At 49.3% G+C, this 19569-nt stretch overlaps 1 protein-coding gene across 4 annotated transcripts in view; it reads right to left on the reverse strand.

The window, feature by feature from the left end:
* Positions 1–19569, reverse strand: part of FADS1 (fatty acid desaturase 1) — a 43200-nt gene that overhangs the window by 12974 nt on the left and 10657 nt on the right. The window contains exon 2 of one of the 4 annotated variants that reach the window (XM_036257758.1): positions 15717–15805. The exons of 2 other annotated variants lie outside the window; for them this stretch is intronic. Coding sequence is in view for 1 of the 2 variants with exons in the window: in XM_036257757.1 (XP_036113650.1) it covers positions 473–664 (192 nt within the window). In the remaining variant the exon portion in view is untranslated. Of the gene's footprint in view, positions 1–472; positions 730–15716; positions 15806–19569 lie in introns of those variants that run through there. One more of the 4 variants, XM_036257757.1, reaches the window with a different exon arrangement.

Here is a 19569-nt window from a genome sequence, read left to right on the forward strand (position 1 = left end):
CAGCACGCCAAGTCCAGACGCGACCGCGCTCCCCCTCCCCCCCAAGCACCAACGACAGACACCCTTTGCCACTGATCCCTCCGTCCCTCGGCCGCAGCAGCGCCGTGGACCCGGCGCCCGGCATCCTCGCTCTCCTCCCTCCTAGCCCGGCTGGGGGTCCGCCCACGCCTTTAGATCTTAGGCTCGCGGCCACAGAAGTGGAACGCAGGCAGGGCCGCGCGGCCCTTTGTGTGTGTACGTTCTCGGCCTCCATCCCCTCTCCCAGACTCGTTTTCACAGCCTCTCCTGGGCTTGCATCCCGTGTCCACAGCACACCAATCACTGGACAACGGGCATGCTCGGGCGCCTCCGGCTTTCTCCCGATCAGTTGGCGAACGGTCCTGGGCGCCAGACTTCCTGTCTCGCGCACTGAGCCTCCAGCCGCTGCAGCCGGGCTCCGCCTCCTCCCGTATCCACAACTGGCGGCGCTCACCGTAGCATCCTGCCCCGCGTAATGGCTGATAACCCGGGAGCCTCCGGGGTGCCGGCGGGTGAACTCGCTGATGTTGTACACCTTCCGCTCGATCACCAGCCACCGCTCCTTGTCGCGCCCAGAGCGCTGTGCCACCTCGTCCCAGGTGAAGTAGCGCGGTGCCGGCCCCTGGGCTGGGGTCTCGGGGGCCATCGGGCCTGGCGATTTCGCGCGCAGCCTGGGCAGGAGCGATCAGGCACGCGCTCGGGGCTCGCGGGTAGCGCGCGCCGGGTTTTCAGCTCCCGCAGCCCCGACTGCCCGACCCGCTGCGTGCGCTCCCATTGGTCGAGCCGCGCGGCGCAGGGCCGCCTCGCAGTGAGGGCGGGGAGTTGCTGTCCTGGGGCCAGTGCGGATGCGCATCCCTTCGCGGGCGCCGTACCGGGGTCGCTGCTGGATCCCACTTCCCGACTCGCGGTTTTCGCTCCTAGGAGGCGCCGCGGCCAGGATAACGGTTCGGGTGGAGGCTCCTCGGTGCGGGGTCCAAGTGAGTGGGCGGCCTGGGGCTCTAGGCAGGAATGGGCTCCGCCGCAGGCCGGGGTCGGGGCAGCGAGGAAGTTGTCTGTCTGGTCGGTTTAGGGAGCGTGGTAAGGTGGGTGGGGAGGGTTGTCCCGAGGCTGAGGCTGTCCCACCGGCATCGTCTTTAGTCTGTGAACGCTCTCTCCAGTGTCCAGACCCTGACCCTCCCGCGGTGGCATCTGATAAACCCCTGTCTCTGCACGCTGTTCCACCTGTTGTGTTGTGTGACCTGAAGTATCACTCTGAGAACCCTTGGCAATTATCTTGTGAACAGCATAATCATTGTTTATTGGGTGGTGGCGGCGGCGAATGTTAATGCTTTACTTTGCTCGGTATAACATCAAAAATGCCCCTCAATTTTTGTAACCCTGCTAGACTTGTTGCTTTTTATTTTTGTTCTGTTTCAAAGTCACTGGGATCTTGAAATAAAAGGAAGTGGCGGAGACTTCTAGAAAGCCCTGTGTGAAGAGCCTGAGTCTTCAAGGTGAGGCCTCTACTCCATCTTGGAGGCAGCTGGGCTGTAGGAGGACTTTAATCCTAGAGATTTGGGGCTCAGCCTTCTGGGCTTTAGGAAGCAGTAAAGAGCACCCAGAGGCAAGGGGCACCAGCCAAGGAGCTGTTTCCGTATGAGGAGATCCCGAGTTTACAGGCTACATTTTATTTATTCAACAAACATTTTGTAAAGTACTTACTAGTGCCAGGCAACCGTTCTTAGTGTCTTGCAAACATTAACTCATTTAATTCGCATTGCAACCCTATGAGGTAGGAACTGTTGTTAACCTCACTTACAGGTGGAGAAAATGAGCCACAGAGAGGTTATTTTGTCACACAGCTGGTACGTGGCAGGCTGATTAAAACCAGCCTGTGCTCTGAACCCCGAGGCTCTGCTGTGTCTCTCCTCCGATTACACTGTGATGGGACTCTGCAGACAAGGGAAAGGAAGCAGAGATTTATCCTATGCTCTGAACAAAGTCTGAGCCCCTAGGAGTCAGGGTGATGTAGAACATACTGGGGGAAATATGGCTAGATTTCTGGAAGAAAAGGATCTTAATCCATTCGATCCATATCTCTCATTTTATAGATAAGAAAATTGAGGTTCGGAATGGGGAAGGGACTTTCCAAATTCCCATGGGGAAGCTCAGGTGATCTGGCTTCCAGTTAAGACGCCAGGCCACTGTACCTTGCTCAGGAAAGATGGTCCATACAGCTGCTCCCTCTGTACAACCAACTTTTCTTAAAAAGACAACAAAACACAAAGTACCTTGCCCGGCAACCCAACAATGTGTAATGAGCTATAAAATTATTTGTACTTTTTGATCTTGGGAAAGTGGAGGCAGGAGACTGCAAAGATGTTCATAACAAACTTAATAGCAAAAACTGGAGATGACCAAGTATTGGCAATAACAAAATCATCAAGCTCACTGGGAGATATTTGCACACTGAAGAATTACAGAGGGATTGAAGATAACCAGGATGTGAACTATATTGTTAGGTAGGAAATATTTTGCAGTGAAAAAAAGAAGAACCCAAAGTACCATGGACGCAGTGGATTACAATTATGTAAGAAACCTATGAGTACTAAATAATAGAAGAGTCTGCCATGATGAGAACATTTCATAGTTTAACTTTCTTAAGTTTATTTTTCTGTAAAGTTTCTTAATCTTTTTAAAAATAAAAGACCTTGCTTAAACCCTTAGTCCTGTAATGGAGGAATTGTAGGATAGAAGCTCAGTGGGAATGTAAATTGATCGATCTTTCTTGTGTTGTGGCGCGACAGATTCAAAGAAAGACCACTAGAGAACCGAAATCCAAATAAGAACTGTTTATTAGCCGGCCAGTGTCTGATTCCGAACATCCCTGTGACAGAGTCTTCGGAGATCAGCCCCGACCTTACACACACACACACACATCTTTTAAAGCTTAAAACCACATTCCAGTCTGTACTGGGCAGAGCAAGCAAGCACGTACAGTAACGAAAATATGCAGTTAGGCAGTTGGCTAACCTGGCTAATCTGGGAACCTGACATTTCTTGGTCCAGTGCCTGGGGACCTGACATTTCTTGGTCCAGTGTCTGGGAACCTGACATTTCTTGGGCAGGGGATGTTCCAATTTACTAAGGTTATTTGGATCTTTATCCTGTTAAGTAAATTCCTTACAAAACAGGTTCAGCTAGAGGGCACACAGTGATTTTACCAATCATCAATTATGGAGCTATAAACATGTCAACACATTCTCCACTGGTTTTTAGAAGAAATCAAACCATTGTTTCCTTGTCATTTCTGTTGGGGTGGCGAGGATCACTGGCAATGGTCCAGTCCATCTGGGTTCAAGAGAAGCAGGTTGAATTTTCTTGACCCAGACCCAATCTCCTGGTTGGATGTCGTGGGGGTCTGAATTATCTGGAAGCGAAGGCTTAGAAAGAGAATCCTTTATTATCTGATGATTTCTCTGTTGGATGCATTGCAGAGCCTGTAAGGACTTAAGAGAATGATTATTCAACTCAGCTAATGTTTCCTGCCCTATCTCGGGGAGGAGAAGTGGAGGTCTCCCATACATTATTTCATAGGGAGACGGATCCTGAATATAAGGAGAACATCTAGTCCTCAATAAGACAAAGGGAAGGAGACTCACCCATTCTTCGCCTGGCTCTAGTTTTAATTTAGTGAAGGTTTCTTTTAGTGTTTGGTTCATCCTTCCTACCTATCCTGAGGTCTGTATATACAGTGGAGTTTCCAAGTTATGTTTAAGATTTTAGCTACTGTTTTGGTAATTTGAGCAGTAAACACCAGGCCATTGTCGGACCCCATTGCTAAGGGAAGGCCGAATCGGAAAACTATTTCCGGAACTAATTTTCTAGCAACTGCCTGAGCTGTCTCTGATTTGGTGGGGAGGACTTCAGTCCATCCTGAAAAGGTGTCAATGAAAACTAAAAGGTACTTGAATCTGAATTTTCCCAGGATCACCTCTGTGAAGTAGACTTCCATTGTTCCTCAGGCCCTTGTCCTCTGGTCCGTGTCCCGGGTGTCAGTTTTTCCTTCTGGGCTTGGTTCACTGGTGCACAGGTAGGGCATCAGGCTGCAATCTGTTTGGGATAGCTGTGGAGCTTAGGATATAACAGTCCCTCCGGAGAAGTTCAGTTAGTTTAGTTCCCCCTGGGTGGGTACTGTGGTGTGTCTTGTGGACGAGGTCCCGTCCCAGAACCGCTGGCAGCAATATTCTGTGGTCGGGAAGTATATACCATTCGGTGGTGTCCAGTGTCTCGCCTAAAACATTATTTAATTTTATTTCACCTTCAGAGTAGTTGAGGGCGTTTGGGAGAAGCCTCGAGGGTAATACAGGTAAAATTTGAAGAGGCCCCACTGGTTTTAGGACCACTTCTCTAGCAGTTTGGTCTGCAAATGCGTTACCCCGGGCTATGTGATCATCGGTAGTCTGATGCCCCTTACAATGTATAATAGCTACCCTCTGGGGTAGCCAGATAGCCTCTAACAGGGCTAAGATCTCAGGTTTGTTTTTAATGTCCTTTCCCCCTGATGTCAAAAGGCCTCTCTCCTGGTATAGTGCCCCGTGGACATGGGCAGTGGCGAAGGCGTACCTGCTATGGGTGTAGATGTTGATAGCTTTGTTCTTTCCCCACCGTAAAGCTTGGGTGAGGACTATTAGTTCAGCCCTCTGGGCAGAAGTGCCATGGCCTAAGGCTTGGGCCCCAAGTACCTCATCGTGGGTGACCACTGCAACTCCAGCATACCGTGTTCCAGCTGCCATGAAGCTGCTCCCGTCAGTGTATAGTGTGGCATCTGGATCAGGCCGTGGTGTGTCCCTTAGATCAGCTCTGAGATTGGTCAAAGAGCTGAGGACCTCCAGGCAGTCATGGATGAGTTCCCCTGGGTCATTGTCAGGGAGTAGCGTGGCAGGATTTAAGGGCAGAAGTTTTCAGGAACTGAATCCTCGGCGGGTCCAAGAGCAGTAGCTGGTATTGGGCAATCCTGGCATGGGACAGCCAACACTCTGGTGGGCTCCAAAGGAGAGCCTCTACTGCAGGAGGGACTACAATTTGCAAGTCCTGCCCCAAGGTTAGCTTTGATGCTTCTTTAGTTAGGATAGCAGTAGCTGCCACCACTCTCAAGCAATTTGGCCATGCTGCCTCCATGAGGCCTAGTTTAGAGAGGTAGGCAACAGAGTGTTTCCAAGGGCCCAAGGCCTGGGTAAGAACTCCCTTGGCAATGCTTCGGCCCTCAGAGACATATAGTTGGAAGGGCTGAGTGACATCAGGCAGAGTGAGCGCGGGTGCACTGGTGAGGACTTGTTTCAGGTTTTTAAAAGCCCTCTGCTCTATATCTGTCCAATTTAGGCCGTCTTCCCCCCACCCCGTGCTGGTATAGAGGGATAGAGGGGCTTAGCAATCCTTAGCAAACGTAGGGATCCAAAACCGGCAATATCCTAGAGCCTCAAAAAATTCGTGGACCTGCTTTTTGCTATAGGGCTGGGGAGTCTTTAAAATAGCTTCTATCCAGCTTGTAGAGAGGGATCGTTTCCCCCCTCTTAGTTCATATCCTAGGTAGGTAGCATTGTCAGTGCATAGTTGGGCCTTTTTAGTAGATACTCTATATCCAAGAGTACCTAGTTCTTTCAATAGGTCCTTGGTGACTTCGTAACAGTCTGAGACCGTTCTTGCAGCCAGTAAGAGGTCGTCTACATATTGAAGGAGAACAACCTCAGGGTGCTCTTGTCCTGACTCAGGGCCTCATCAAACAACATGGGGGGTTCTTAAACCCCTGGGGAAGCCAGGTCCAAGTCAATTGCCCTGAGAATCCCCTTTGGGGTCTGTCCATTCAAAAGCAAAAAGAGGTTGGCTTACCTTGGCTAGTGGTAAGGAGAAGAAGGCATCCTTCAGGTCAAGGAGAGTGTAGACTGTGTGGGTTGGTGGCAGGAGGCTGAGGAGGGTATAGGGGTTTGGCACAGTTGGGTGTATGGTCTCGACCTGCTTATTTACCTCCCGGAGGTCCTGGACTGGTCAGAAGTCATCCGTCCCTGGCTTTTGTACCAGCAGTAGAGAAGTGTTCCAAGCAGAGTGGCAAGGGACAAGGATTCCTGCTTCATGGAGATGCTTGATGTGCTTTGCAATCCCATTTCGAGCCTTCAGATTAATCAGGTACTGGCGAATTCTCACTGGGGTTAGCTATACTATTATTGGAGGCTGATGGCTGGCCAACCCTGGGGGGTTTGTTTCAGCCCAAACAGCAGGTATGGCTGCTTGAAGTTCCTGCAGTAGAGGGTTAGGCTGGGAAGAGACAGGTTCCTCAAGGAGGATGTATAGGGGAGAGGCTCAGTAAGTAGAGGGTCCTCAGCTGGAGCCCGAAGGACAGGATAGAGACTCCTCCTAGGTGTAGAGGAATTATCATCCTTCAGGCAAGGCTGAGTCTTGTCAAGAGAACAGTACTTTTGGATTTCATAGAACACTGGCAATCCTTAAGATATTTAGGTTTTGTTAAGTTTAACTTCCATATTACCACCCCCAGCCTCTTATTGTTTAACCTCGCCCCATGCCCCTTATTCCAGGAAACCAAAGCTTATTGCTCCGGCCAGGTGGAACAGTGTCCTGAATCCCCCACCCAAACCTAAACAGCCGCTCCACCAGAAGAACAACTACCGATCAAAGACGACTTTGACTCCTCGGCCGGGCAACCACCCACCCCAGCCCTAAGTTTAAAAACCCATAGTCTGGCCCTGGCCGGTTTTGCTCAGTGGTTAGAGCATCAGCCTACGGTCCAGAGAGACCTGGGTTCGGTACATGCTAAGGGCATGTACCTTGGTTGCAGTTTGTCCCCAGCCCTGGTTGGGTTGTGTGGTGGCAACCACTTGATGTGTCCCTTTCATGTCAATGTTTCTCTCTCTCTCTCTTCCTCTCTCTCCCTCCCACTCTATCTGAACAAAAAATGTCCTCAGGTGAGGATAAAAAAATAAAAATAAAATAAAAACCCTTCGTCTGTACGAACGGGCTGCTGCGCTCTACTTGGAGGCAGCCCGGCAGGTGTTTCCCTCAATAAACCTGCACTTCCTGGTTACTCTGCACCATCCCGTTCTTTTTTTTTTTTTCTATCCTCACCCATGGACATTTTTCTATATTTTGATCAGATAGAGTGGGAGGGAGGGGGAGAGAGAGAGAGAGAGTGAAAGAGAAACATCGACGTGAAAGGGACACATTGAGTGGTTGCCACCCGCACGGGGACAAACTGCAACCGAGATACGTGCCCTTAGCGGGAACCGAACCCGGGTCTCTCCAGACTGCAGGCCAATGCTCTAACCGCTGAGCCAAACCAGCCAGGGCCGTCCCGTTCTTATATAATGGTGCCAAAACCCAGGATGGGAATTTGGTAGCCTGGAAGATCCCCAGCACAGACCACCGGTACTACCTGGGAAGCAGTGGGCTGCGGCAGCTTGCCCGGGCTAACTCCCAGATTCTGGGTGGACTGTGGTTTGGGTTGATTGGCCAGCTCCAACCCACCCTGGACTCCCTCCTACCTGCTGAACCAGGAGGTAGGGAATTTCTTCCTCCCCTCTCCAGTGGACCTTCCAAATTTTAGGCCCCCACACTCTCTCATACTCTTTCTCTCCTTCTCTATTCTCCCTTATTTTTTCACCTACGCACAGTTTTGATTTTGACTTACCCCTTTCTACCGAGTGGCCCATTTGTCTCGCTCTCGCCTCGAAATCTAGGTACCTAGTTGGGTCTCACTACTCGGACATTCAGGTCAGGGTGACCGCTCCTTCTTGATCTGTCCTTCCTACAGGCTCGTCCTCCCGAGGCCTTGATTGGAGACGGGGACGCCCTCTCCTGTCATTGTCTCTCTACAAAATGGGGTCGTCTCAATCTAAACCGCCTCGCTCAAGCCCCGTTGGCTGTCTACTGAAAAATCTAAACAACCCTGGCCTCTGTGATTTGAGACCCTTTCTGCAGTACGGCCTGGCCCCAATATACTCGACAATAACTCTCAATGGCCAGAAAATGGCACTTTTGACTTCAGTATTCTAAGAGACTTGGATAATTTCTGCCACCGGACAGGCAAGGCCTCAGACATTCCCTACGTGCAGGCTTTCTTCTCTCTCCGCTCACACCCTTTCCTTTGCTCCACCTGCTCCACATACCAAGTCCTTCTAGCCCGATCCCAAGCCCTCTGCTTTCGACCGATTCTTTTGACCCTCAAGACCACTAGGCCCCCACTCCTCCTTCTCCTCCTCCTCCTCCTCCTCCTCCTGCTCCAGAAACACCCCCTTCTCTGCCGCACCAACTGCTCTGCCTCGGCCTTATCCGAATACCTCTTCTCTTCCACCAGATGAGCCTTCCCCCACATCCTTCCCCTTTCTCTGTCCACGTAAGCCTCCCCGTCCCGGCCTGTATCCACTCTGTGAGGCTGCGGGAGCTGAGGGGATAGTGTGCATAGCCATCCCCTTCTCCCGCTCTGACATCCCACATTGAACGCCGCCTTGGCTCCTTCTCTGATCCCGACACCTACATCAAGGAGTTCCGATACCTCACTCAATCGTATGATCTTACCTAGCAGGATCTTTCTGTCATCCTTACTTTCTCCCTCTCTGTGGGTGACCACCCAACAAGTAGCAGATGAGGCACATGCCCAGGACAATAACCTCCCTCTGGGGGGAGGGGGAAGCAGTTCCCCCCAATAACCCGAATTGGAACTATCAGATTGGCCATGCTAATCATAGGGAACACGACCGTCTTATAGACTGCCTTCTTCAGGCCTTAGAAAAACTTGCCAATGAGGCCGTCAATTATGACAAAATCAAAGAAATCATTCAGAGGCTTCAAGAAAATCCGGGATAATTCCTAGAACGACTCTCCTTTCTTAGATACACTCGTTTGGACCCCACCACCCCAGCTGGGACCACCCTCCTCCACTCCCATTTCATCTCCCAATCGGCCCCTGACATTAGACGCAAACTCAAAAAACTTGAGGACGGACCCGAGACACCTCAGAGAGAGCTCTTACACATTGCCTTTAAGGTCTTTAACAACCGGGAGGAAACGGAGAGGGAAGAGCAACAGGAAAGACAACAGGAGAGCTACCTTATGCTGGCAAGAGCCCTTCAAGGGAACACTGGTCCGAAGGGCCGAGGCTCTAGGAGACAACCTCCCCAGTCAAGTCCTCCTGGTCCCTGCTTCCAGTGCAAACAAATGGGCCACTGGGCGAGACAGTGCTCAAACCCCCGCCCCCACCGGGGCCTTGCTGCACAGTCACCACGAAGGCCACCAGGGAATTGATTGCCCCGAGTGCCAAAGGGCATTTGGGTCGACCTTTCCCAACTACGCCCCACCCAGGTCAGTAACAGCCTTTCTGAGCCTGACGGCAGAAGACTGAGGAGGCCCCGGGACGATGGCCCCAGTACACATCACCAACAGTGAGCCCAGGGCAAACCTTCGCAGAGCAGGTAAGGAAACCTCCTTCCTCATAGACACCCGGGACCACCTTCTCCACCCTCCCGGAATCTAATGGCCCTCTCAGCTCTTCTCAAACCTTCCTAGTGGGAGTCTCGGGTCAGCGCTCCTGCCCCTCCTATAACTTGTATCTTAGACAGAACCTCATTTACACACCAATTTCTAGTCATGCCTCAATTTCTGACCCCCCTTTTGGGATGGGGCATCTTAAACAAATCCCATACTACCCTCCAACTCTTCCCTCCAAAGATACCTACAACCCTATCTCAAAGTGTTAAAATGTTCTGCTTGCTGGACGACAGCCACACCCCCAAATCTTCTGATTCCTCTACTTCCTTTCCCATACCCCCCTCTATTGTTAACCCCCAAGTTTGGGACACTAGTTAGCCTTCTATAGCGACACACCATACCCCCATCTCAATCTCAAAAACATCTCTCTCTTTCCTAATGTACCCCAGTACTCCATTTCTTGTAAACATCTCCAGGACCTAAAACCCCTCATCTCCAAATTTTTAACCTCAGGACTCCTAATCCCTACTAACTCTTCCTACAACCCTCTCCCCGTCGTCAAACTAAACGGCACCTACTGACTCACACAGAACTTACGCTCTACTAACTCGGCCGTCTTCCCCGGTAGTACCCAACCCATATACTATCCTCTCTACCATTCCCGCTAACACCTCCCACTTCACTGTCCTGGATCTCAAAGATGCCTTTTTTTTTACCATCCCCCTACATCCAGATTGCCAGAATCTTCTCGCTTTCACTTGGACCAACCTGGACACCCTGCACTCCCAGCAACTAACACGGACAGTCCTGCCTCAGGGGTTCCGGGACAGCCCCCACTTTTTCAGTGAGGCAGATCTTAACAAGCTCAACCTCCCCCACAGCACCATCATTCAACATGTCGATGATTCCTCCTTTGCAGTCCATCTTTGGAGGCCTCTCAGTCAGATGACATCCAGCTTCTCCACCTCCTTGGCTGGTTAGGCTACCCGGTATCTCCTTTCAAAGTACAGCTCTCTCTACCCCAAGTCACTTACCTAGGAGTACAACTGACCCCAGGAAAGAGAGCTATCACCACCGATAGAAAACATGTCTTTGCCTCTATACCGACTCCCTCAACCGAAGAGGAGCTCCTTTCTTTCCTGGGAATCGCGGGCTTCCTCTGGTCATGGATCCCTAACTACAGCCTCCTAGCACAGCCCCTACATGAAGCAACCAGACGAGAGCTCTCGGAACCACTAGACCCCAGACTCCCTGTACAAACACATTTTACTGAACTTAAACAGGCCCTCCTTCGGGCACCGGCCCTACATCTCCCAGACTTAAACTCAGATTTCTTACTTTATGTTACTGAACAGCAAGGACTCGCCCTTGGGGTTTTTGGACAACAAAAGGGACCATCCTTTGCGCCGGTAGCCTACCTCTCAAAGCAACTGGATCCAACATGCAAGGGGTGGGCACCCTGCCTCAGGGCCTTAGTGGCCATGGCCCTCCTGGCCCTTGAGAGCAAAAAACGTACCTTTGGTCAGAGGGTCCTCATTAGAGCCCCACATAACCTTCAAGACCTACTATCTCACAAGGCCCTAAGCCACTTATCACCCTCCCGTTTACAACAAATCCCCATCATTTTCATTGAAAACCCTGAATTTACCTTTCAGCCATGCTCCAGCCTAAATCCTGCCATGCTCCTACCGACTTTCTCCTCACCCCCCACTATTGCTGCATCGAAACGCTCACTCATTTTTCCAACCCCTTTCCCCACCTCACCTCTACCCCCCTCCCTGCTCTGGACCTCACCCTATTTATAGATGGAAGTTCCCTTAAGACATCACAAGGATCTACCCGAGCAGGTTATGCCATCATCACTGGGCAACACTCTATTCTTGAGGCTCAATCATTACCGCGGGGACGACCTCCCAGCAGGCCGAGTTAATTGCCCTCACAAGGGCACTAACTCTGTCTTCAGGCAAAACAGCCAACATATACACCGACTCAAAATACTGCTACCACATCCTACATTCGGCTGTGGCTATTTGGCGGGGCTTTCTCAAAACCAAAGGAGGCCCCCTCCAAAACCATTCTCACATACAAAACCTACTTCAGGCAGCTCTATTGCCGAACTGAATAGCCATCATCCATTGTCAAGGACACCAGAAAAAACACCTCCCCCATATCCACGGGAAACAACATAGACAAAGTGGTGAAGAAAATAGCCACTCAGTCCCCAGGATCCCACATTTATTTCCTGACCTCTCATTCGCCATCACACTCCACCACCGAAAAGGCCGCCTACTCTTCCTTGCCTCGGAAGGATGGTTGGTATATACAGGAAAACAAACTCCGACTCCCACAGTCTCAGGCAGAGGATCTCCTACAACCCATACCTAATTCTCTCCACACCGGATACCAACCCCTACTCCTTTACATCTCCACCTTCCTGACGGGAAACAACCTCCCAACAATCCTCAAGAAAATACCCTCCTCCTGCCAGACCTGTACCCCTTGCACCCCTCAAGGAGGAATTCATTCCAAGTCATTCCTGCCCACCAAACCCGGGGACAACTGCCAGCACAAAATTGGCAAATAGACTTTACCCACCGGCCCAAATACGAGGAATTCAGATACATTCTCACTCTGGTCGACACCTTCTCCGGCTGGATTGAGGCATTTCCCACTAAACGTGAGGACGCGAGCCAGGTTGCCACGGTCCTCTCCGGGCACATCATCCCTCACATCACCCATCACTCAACTCATCTAGGACTTCAGTGGCAGCTACACATACCTTAGCGTCCCCAGTCCTCGGGCAAAGCAGAGCGGGCTAATCAAATTCTCAAACACCACCTCACCAAACCCATTCTTGAGCCCCACCTTCCCTGGCCTCAGCTCCCCCCCGCCCAGCTCTGATGAGAATTCGTGCCATGCCAAGGAGGCCCCTCAACCTAAGCCCTCTGAAATAATGTACGGAAGGCCCTTTGTCCTAGACTCCAGTCCTCTAACTAACCCCGACCCTGCCATCGGAGACTACCCAGCATTGGCTTATATGAGGTCCAATTTACACTCAGGTAAATAAACTCCTTCCTCAACCTTTTCCTACCACCAAGGTTCACCCCACCCTCCTGCCAGGAGATCAGGTGTATAAACAAACCCGGGAAAAACCCTCTGCAGCCGATCTGGACCGGCCCCCACACAGTCCTCTCCACTCCCACGGCGGTCAGAACTGAAGGGACTCTCACTGGACACATCTCTCACACATCCAACCATGCACTCCACAGAGTCCTAAAAATTATTTCTCCACACCCACAGGTCCCGTCCCTCAAAATTTCCTCATGTCCACCGATTGCAGAAGAACACAACCAGACTATCTTATGAGACTCGCTCAAGACAACATACTCACAGCTCACACTATAACCAACACTCAACTAGCAATGCACAGCCTCTGCCTCACAAGATTTTTTATTTCCTCGCTCGGATTTTGGAAGACATCGCCTGGTCCAGACCCCGCAGTCCGGAAGCAGAAGAACTCCTCACCTGGATCCAGGAGCTCACCTGGCAAGGAGCCTTTCAGGAATTCGAGCCCTTTGAAACGGACTTTTATTCTTTTTTTCTTCTTTTTCTTCTCACCTAGAGGATGTCTTTCCTTCTTCTCTCTCTTACCCTACTCACACCGCTTTCTTCCTCCAGCTCTGGACCTGAGCCACACGTTTGGAGATTCTTTCTCAGTGTCTCCTCCACCTGGCCTCCCTCCCGAATAATTGCTTCCACAGACTGCCCCTTGACAGGTTGTCCGATGGCTCGTAAACTCATCGCAAACCAATCCCACCTTCAAAGCTATACAGGGATGAGGCTCCGTGCTCCTACAACAATCTCAAGGACTTTCTTGCCACACCTCACCACCTCTGCCCCTTGCACAACGTCATCTTTTTACTGGGGAGACACAATTATATTTACTGAAACAGATACCGAAATAACTCACCGTGAATACGCTACCTCCACCGCCCCCTGGGTCCTCAGCATCGGAGATCCCTGGGATGCTAAATGGCAAAAAGGCCTAAATGGAACACTTACAAGAGGATTCTCTAAATACTATATGTCCATCAGCCGGAAGTGGGTGCAGCAAAGGACAACGGTCCAAAAACTGGAAGATCTCACCCACAAAATGTTAGCCTAAGAAACTTCCTTAACTAAACACCTTTCCAGCAAACAGACCCCCGTTGCATGGCTAGATTTAATAAGAAAAGGAGTCCTAATTCTGAACCTAACCCAAGAAGTCGAGCCCTCACAGTGCTTCCTCTGTGCCTTCCTAGACCAACCACCGATGGCCGCAGTCCCACTCTCATATCCCTGAAACACTTCTAAAACCCGCCTGCCTCCTCATTCTCCCTAGACACGTGCCCTTATACACCCCAAATAACACCTACAATCTATGCTACTCTAAGGACATCTCCCACCTGACATGCAATCAAACTCATCAAATTACCTCTGACTTTACAAGTCCTCGGGGAACTTTCTTTTAGTGTAACCACACTCTAACCAACCACATCGACGCCACCTCTCCCGGCCCGTGTATCCCGGGAATCCTCGCCCCGCAGCTTCTCTATTACACTGAGGATGAGGGAGCCGAAAACCTCCAAACCCCCCGCCAGAAGCGGGCCATTTTTCTCCCTTTTCTTGTAGGCCTCTCTTTCTCCTCAATAGCCACCCTAGGAATTGGGGGAGCTGGACTCGGCTACAGCCTTAAGATAACTGAACAAATTCAGGCGGATCTAGAAAGAGATTTCGAAAACTCGGCTGCCTCCCTAGCCTCCCTACAGTGACAACTTACTTCCCAAGCAGAGGTCGCCCTCCAAAACTGATGGGCCCTGGACCTTCTCACCGCTGAGAAAGGAGGTACCTGACTTTTCCTCCAAGAAAAATGCTGCTACTGTATCAACGGATCAGGTATAGTACAGGAAAATATTAACCCTCCGAAAATTACAGGAGAGGCTCCGTAACGCAGACACGAGGAACCCTCACCTCTAAGCCAATGGTGGTCTAATCCATTTTTTAACATAATTGCCCCGCTCATCAGCCCATTGATAATTATCTGCCTCCTCCTCTTGCTGCTTCCCTGTTTCCTAAAATTTTCGCAAACACGGGTTACCGAACTCGCCAGGGTAGCCCACCACCAACTACTACTCCAAACTAATACCCCTCTACCCCAGGGTGACCCCCCAGGAGGAGAACCCATAGGGAGAACAGCAGGAAGTAGCTACAGAAGAACACTCTTGCCTGAGAGGCCATTCCTAGGGGTCAACCCAAAATTTCGATCAACCCAAACTTTTTTTAACCTTCCAACTTACATTAACTAAGAGTCAGGAAATGGTAACTTTAACTTCCATATTACTACCCCCAGCCTCTTATTGTTTAACCTCGCCCCAAGCCCCTTATTCCAGGAAACCAAAGCTTATCGCTCCGGCCAGGCGGAACAGTATCCTGAATCCCCCACCCAAACCTAAACAGCCACTCGACTAGAAGAACAACTCGGAAAGACCCCAGCCCCGACCAATCAAGGACGACCGCGACTCCTGGGCGGGGCAACCACCCACCCCAGCCCTAAGTTCAAAAACCCTTAGTCTGTACGGACCGGCTGCTGCGCTCTACTTGGAGGCAGCCCGGCTGGTATTTCCCTCAATAAACCTGCACTTCCTGGTTACTCAGCACCATCTCGTTCTTATAGGTTTATCATTGGCAATATCAATCCAGACATCTATATAGGAGGCCTGATCTGGGTGGCCAGGATTGCCATATATTTTCCGTTGAACCTTAAAAGCCAATTGCAAATTGAAGCTTCCTTTGGGTGGCCAATCAACCCCAAAGGTGGGCCAGTTGAGTTGACAGAATTTCTGTAAGTCAAAGGGTTTTGCTGTGGCCCCGTACCCAGCAGCTCGTTTCTTAAAATCTTGGAAGTTATTGAGTATGCATTGTAAAGGAGTTACAGGCATTGGTGAAGACTGACCCATAACAAGCAGAACAATGGACAGACACCAGCAGAAACCAACAAGGACTAAGACACAAACAATAAAACAGATACAGATACCGGTATGAACAGAACTCAGGCCTGACTGAGTCAAACCCAGATCTAGGGTGACGTCTCATCCTAGGACCAGGCTGGCGAAGTAATGCTGCATCCAGCCTTCCTCCAAACACCGAACGGCGCCAAACAGAACAAACTGAAGGTTTGTACTCACCAGTAAGATTCAATCCAGATGGCTCCTAACTCCGTTTGTAGACAAATTTGTGAAGACCGTCCGGGAAGTCAAGGAGCCCGTTCAAGCACCTGGGGCAGAGAAATACTCAGCCCCAAGCCTCCTCGGCCGGTCTAGTGGTCTAGAGATTCCCAAGAAAGGGAGAATCTCCCTGGGGCCTCCAAATGTTGTGGGGCAACAGAGTCGAAGAAAGACCACTAGAGAATTGAAGTAGAAATAAGAGCCATTTTTTAGCCAGCCGGTGTCTGATTCCGAACACCACTGTGACAGTCTTCGGAGATCAGCCCCGACCTCCTTACATACACAACTTTTAAAGCTTAAAACCACATTCCGGTACGCACTGGGGGATAGCAAGCAAGCACGTACAGAAGCAAAAATATGCAGTTAGGACCTGACATTTCTTGGTCCAGTGCCTGGGGACCTGACATTTCTTGGTCCAGTGTTTGGGAACCTGACATTTCTTGGACATTTCTTGGGCAGGGGGTATTCCAACTTATTAAGATTATTTTAATCTCTATCCTGTTAATTAAATCCCTTACAAAATAGGTTCAGCTAGAAGGCACACAATCATCAATTATGGAACTATAAACACGTCAGCACACTGGAAAAATTGTTTGGTCACATTATTTAGAAGCTTAAAAATGTTCCCAATAATTTATGTTTAGGGATATAATCTGAGGAGATCCTTTTGGAAAAAATATTTTAAAACAAAATATTCATTGAAGCAGTATTTATAACAAAAAAGATGGCAACAATCTGCGCATCAATGGAATATTGTGCAGACATTAAAAATAATGTGATAACATTTTAATGGCTGAAGAGGAGACAATCACTCTATAGAGAAAGACTGGAAGGAAATACTAATAGTGATTATTTCTGGATGAATAGAGCAAAGTGATTTATACTTTCTTTAATAGTTTCTGAACTTTATAAAATGAGTATGTACTACTTTTATAATCAGACAACAATGCATTTTTAGGAAAACATGCCACTTGGAGAATGATTATTTGATTAACCCCACCTACATGTTTCATTCAATGTTTGTGGAGTGTCTGCTCTTTGTCCGATTTTGAGAGGAGCTGCAAATACAAAATCCAATACCACATGGATCATGCTTAGCTTAAGTCCACTGAGGAAGACCGACAAACAAGTCACTGATTATAGGTCAGACAGAGGCAAATTACTACTCTTTCCATTATGCAACATTTAAGCAGTTTGTGTGACATGAATTTGTATTCATGTTTCTTTGCTTTACAACTGTTCTTATGCCTGTGGCATGTACTTTGGCTGCCAACCTAAATTGATTGTAATCAGGGTCAGGGACTATGGATTCTGTTTAGTTCTACTTGATACATAGTCAAAGTACCCTAGTTTGGGGTTCTGTGCAGAATCAATAAATTTGTTGAACTAATTGATGCTTTCAACCTGAAAAACATACAGGTTAGCAAGCACAGAGGCCCCTAGGCGAATGTGCCTGTCCTCCTACACAATGGTCATACAGACTGCAAACACCACTTTCTGGCCTGAGGGGGTGGTGCAACTGGACGATTCCTTCGCCTCTAGGGCTTGGTTGATCCTAAATTGCCTTATCCAAGAAATGAATCACATACTTAATTCCAGGTTGGGGCTTGTGAATACCCCTAATTGTTGTGGCTGAGTTTACTAAGGGAACATAGAAATCAGCTTAAGACCCTAATGCCAATTCCAATCAGACCATATTTAAGTAACATAATTGCCAAAGGCCTTTGGAATAACCTGAGATGTGAGTTTACATTTTGATCTGTTTTGACAAGGGACATAACAGTCAAAGCACTGGATCCTTTACAATGTTAACAGATGTAGGAGGAATAGCAGTTGTGCTCAGCACCTACCGCAGGCTTCCCTGGATTGGCAGCCTCTCAGGCCACTAGAAGTCAAAGCCATTTCCTTGCCTGTGTTTCTGTGAAATTAGGTAATTTCTGGAAGTGAGCACAATGCTTGGCATATAGTAGGCACTAATAAAGTTAGCTGAAACAGTCTTTGTTTTAAAAAACATCATCTAGCCCTGGGAATTTGGCTCAGTGGTTAGAATGTCAGCCTGCGGACCAGAGAGTCCCAGGTTCCCGCTAAGGGAACGTACCTTGGTAGCAGTTTGTCCCTGGCCCCGGTTGGGGTCGTGAGGGTGGCAACCACTCGATGTGTCCCTCTCACATCAGTGTTTCTCTCTCTCTTCCTCCCTCTCTCCCTCCCACTCTGTCTGAGGACAAAGGCAAAAATGTCCTCAAATGAGGATAAAAAAAGGGGGGGAAAGAAAAATAATCTAACCCTGGCTAGTTTGGCTCAGTGGTAGAGCGTTGGTCTGTGGACCAATGAGTCTTGGGTTTGATTCCAGCCAAGGGCACATACCTTGCTTGTGGTTTGTCCCCGGCCTTGTTTGGGTTTGTGCAAGAGGCATCTAGTTGATGTGTCTCTCTCATATCAATGTTTCTCTCTCTCTCCCTCCCCCCTTACTCTATCTGAAGATAAATAGAAAAATATCCTCATGTGAGGATTATAAAACAAAGAAAATCTATAGTTCTGGCCTGTATGGCTCAGTTGGTTGGGTGTTGCCCTGGGCACCAAAATATTTCGGGTTTGATTTCTGGTCAGGACACATACCTGGGTTGTAGGCTCGATCCCCAGTAGAGGGCGTGCAGGAGGCAGCTGATGGGTGTTTCTCTCCCTCTCCCTTACTCTTTCTCTAAAACTCAATAAAAAATTATTTTAAAAAAATTATCATCATTCTCTAGGTTAATGTCAAGTAATATATTTTTACAAAATAACTTTTGAGGAAAACTGCTTAAATAAAAGAGAGAAAGGCTCTCAAGATCACACTTGTATTAGGGAGAACTAAAAAGAGGTTTTTTTCACTTTACCCCATTCTAATAACACAGGAGGTGGGGAGGGAGGCACTCATGGAGGATGAACTCATGGAGGATGAACTCATGGGATTTCCTTTGCAGTCTTCTTGTTCTTGTGTACACTGTTACACACCTTATAGACAGGTATGTGGAACCCACCATTTTACAGATAAGGTGACTGAAATCCAAAGACCTGGAGCCACATAGGAGGTCTGGTCTGGCCAGTGTGGCTCAGTGGTTGAGCGTCGACCCATGCACCAAGAGGTCACCGGTTCGATTCTCAGTCAGGACACGTGCCCAGGTTGTGGGCCCGATCCCCAGTTGGGGGCATGCAGGAGGAGGCCAATCAATGTTCTCTCTCATCGATGTTTCTATCTCTCACTTCCTTTTACTTCCTCTCTCTCTAAAATTAATAAAAGAAAAAATTAAATAAATAAATAAAAACATTAAAAAAAAACATAGGAGGTCTGGGGCTGGACTTTACCCCAGGACTCATTTATACCTTTAGCTCCTCCCTGCAGGAGTTTCTAAACAGTGGGTTCAATACATGTGTTTGGTGTTAGGTCATCCTGGCTTGGAGATGTGGCAGGGTCATTTCCCTGTTGTCGCTTCTCTGGAGCACCTTCTTCCTCCCAGGCCCTTACCCTGGCCTCAAAAAATGAGAGAAGCAGATAACTAAGGACTTCCGGTCAGGATGGCGGGTAGGTAAACACAGTATCGCGTCCTCCCACAACCACATCAAAGTTACAACTAAACTACAGAACAACCAGCATTCAAAACCCCCTGAAATCAAGCTGAATGAAAGTCCTACAACTACGGAATTAAAGCAGCAGCCACATCGAGACTGGTAGGAGGGTGGAGGGGACGGGCTGGGCCCACACCCACGTGTGGCAGATAAAAATCAGGAGGCTCCCGCGGCTGTGAAGGTCCTCCCTGAGGACTGAGGGGTCCCTGTC

The sequence above is a fragment of the Molossus molossus genome, unplaced genomic scaffold (assembly GCF_014108415.1).
Source record: "Molossus molossus isolate mMolMol1 unplaced genomic scaffold, mMolMol1.p scaffold_m16_p_13, whole genome shotgun sequence".
NCBI lineage: Eukaryota > Metazoa > Chordata > Mammalia > Chiroptera > Molossidae > Molossus > Molossus molossus.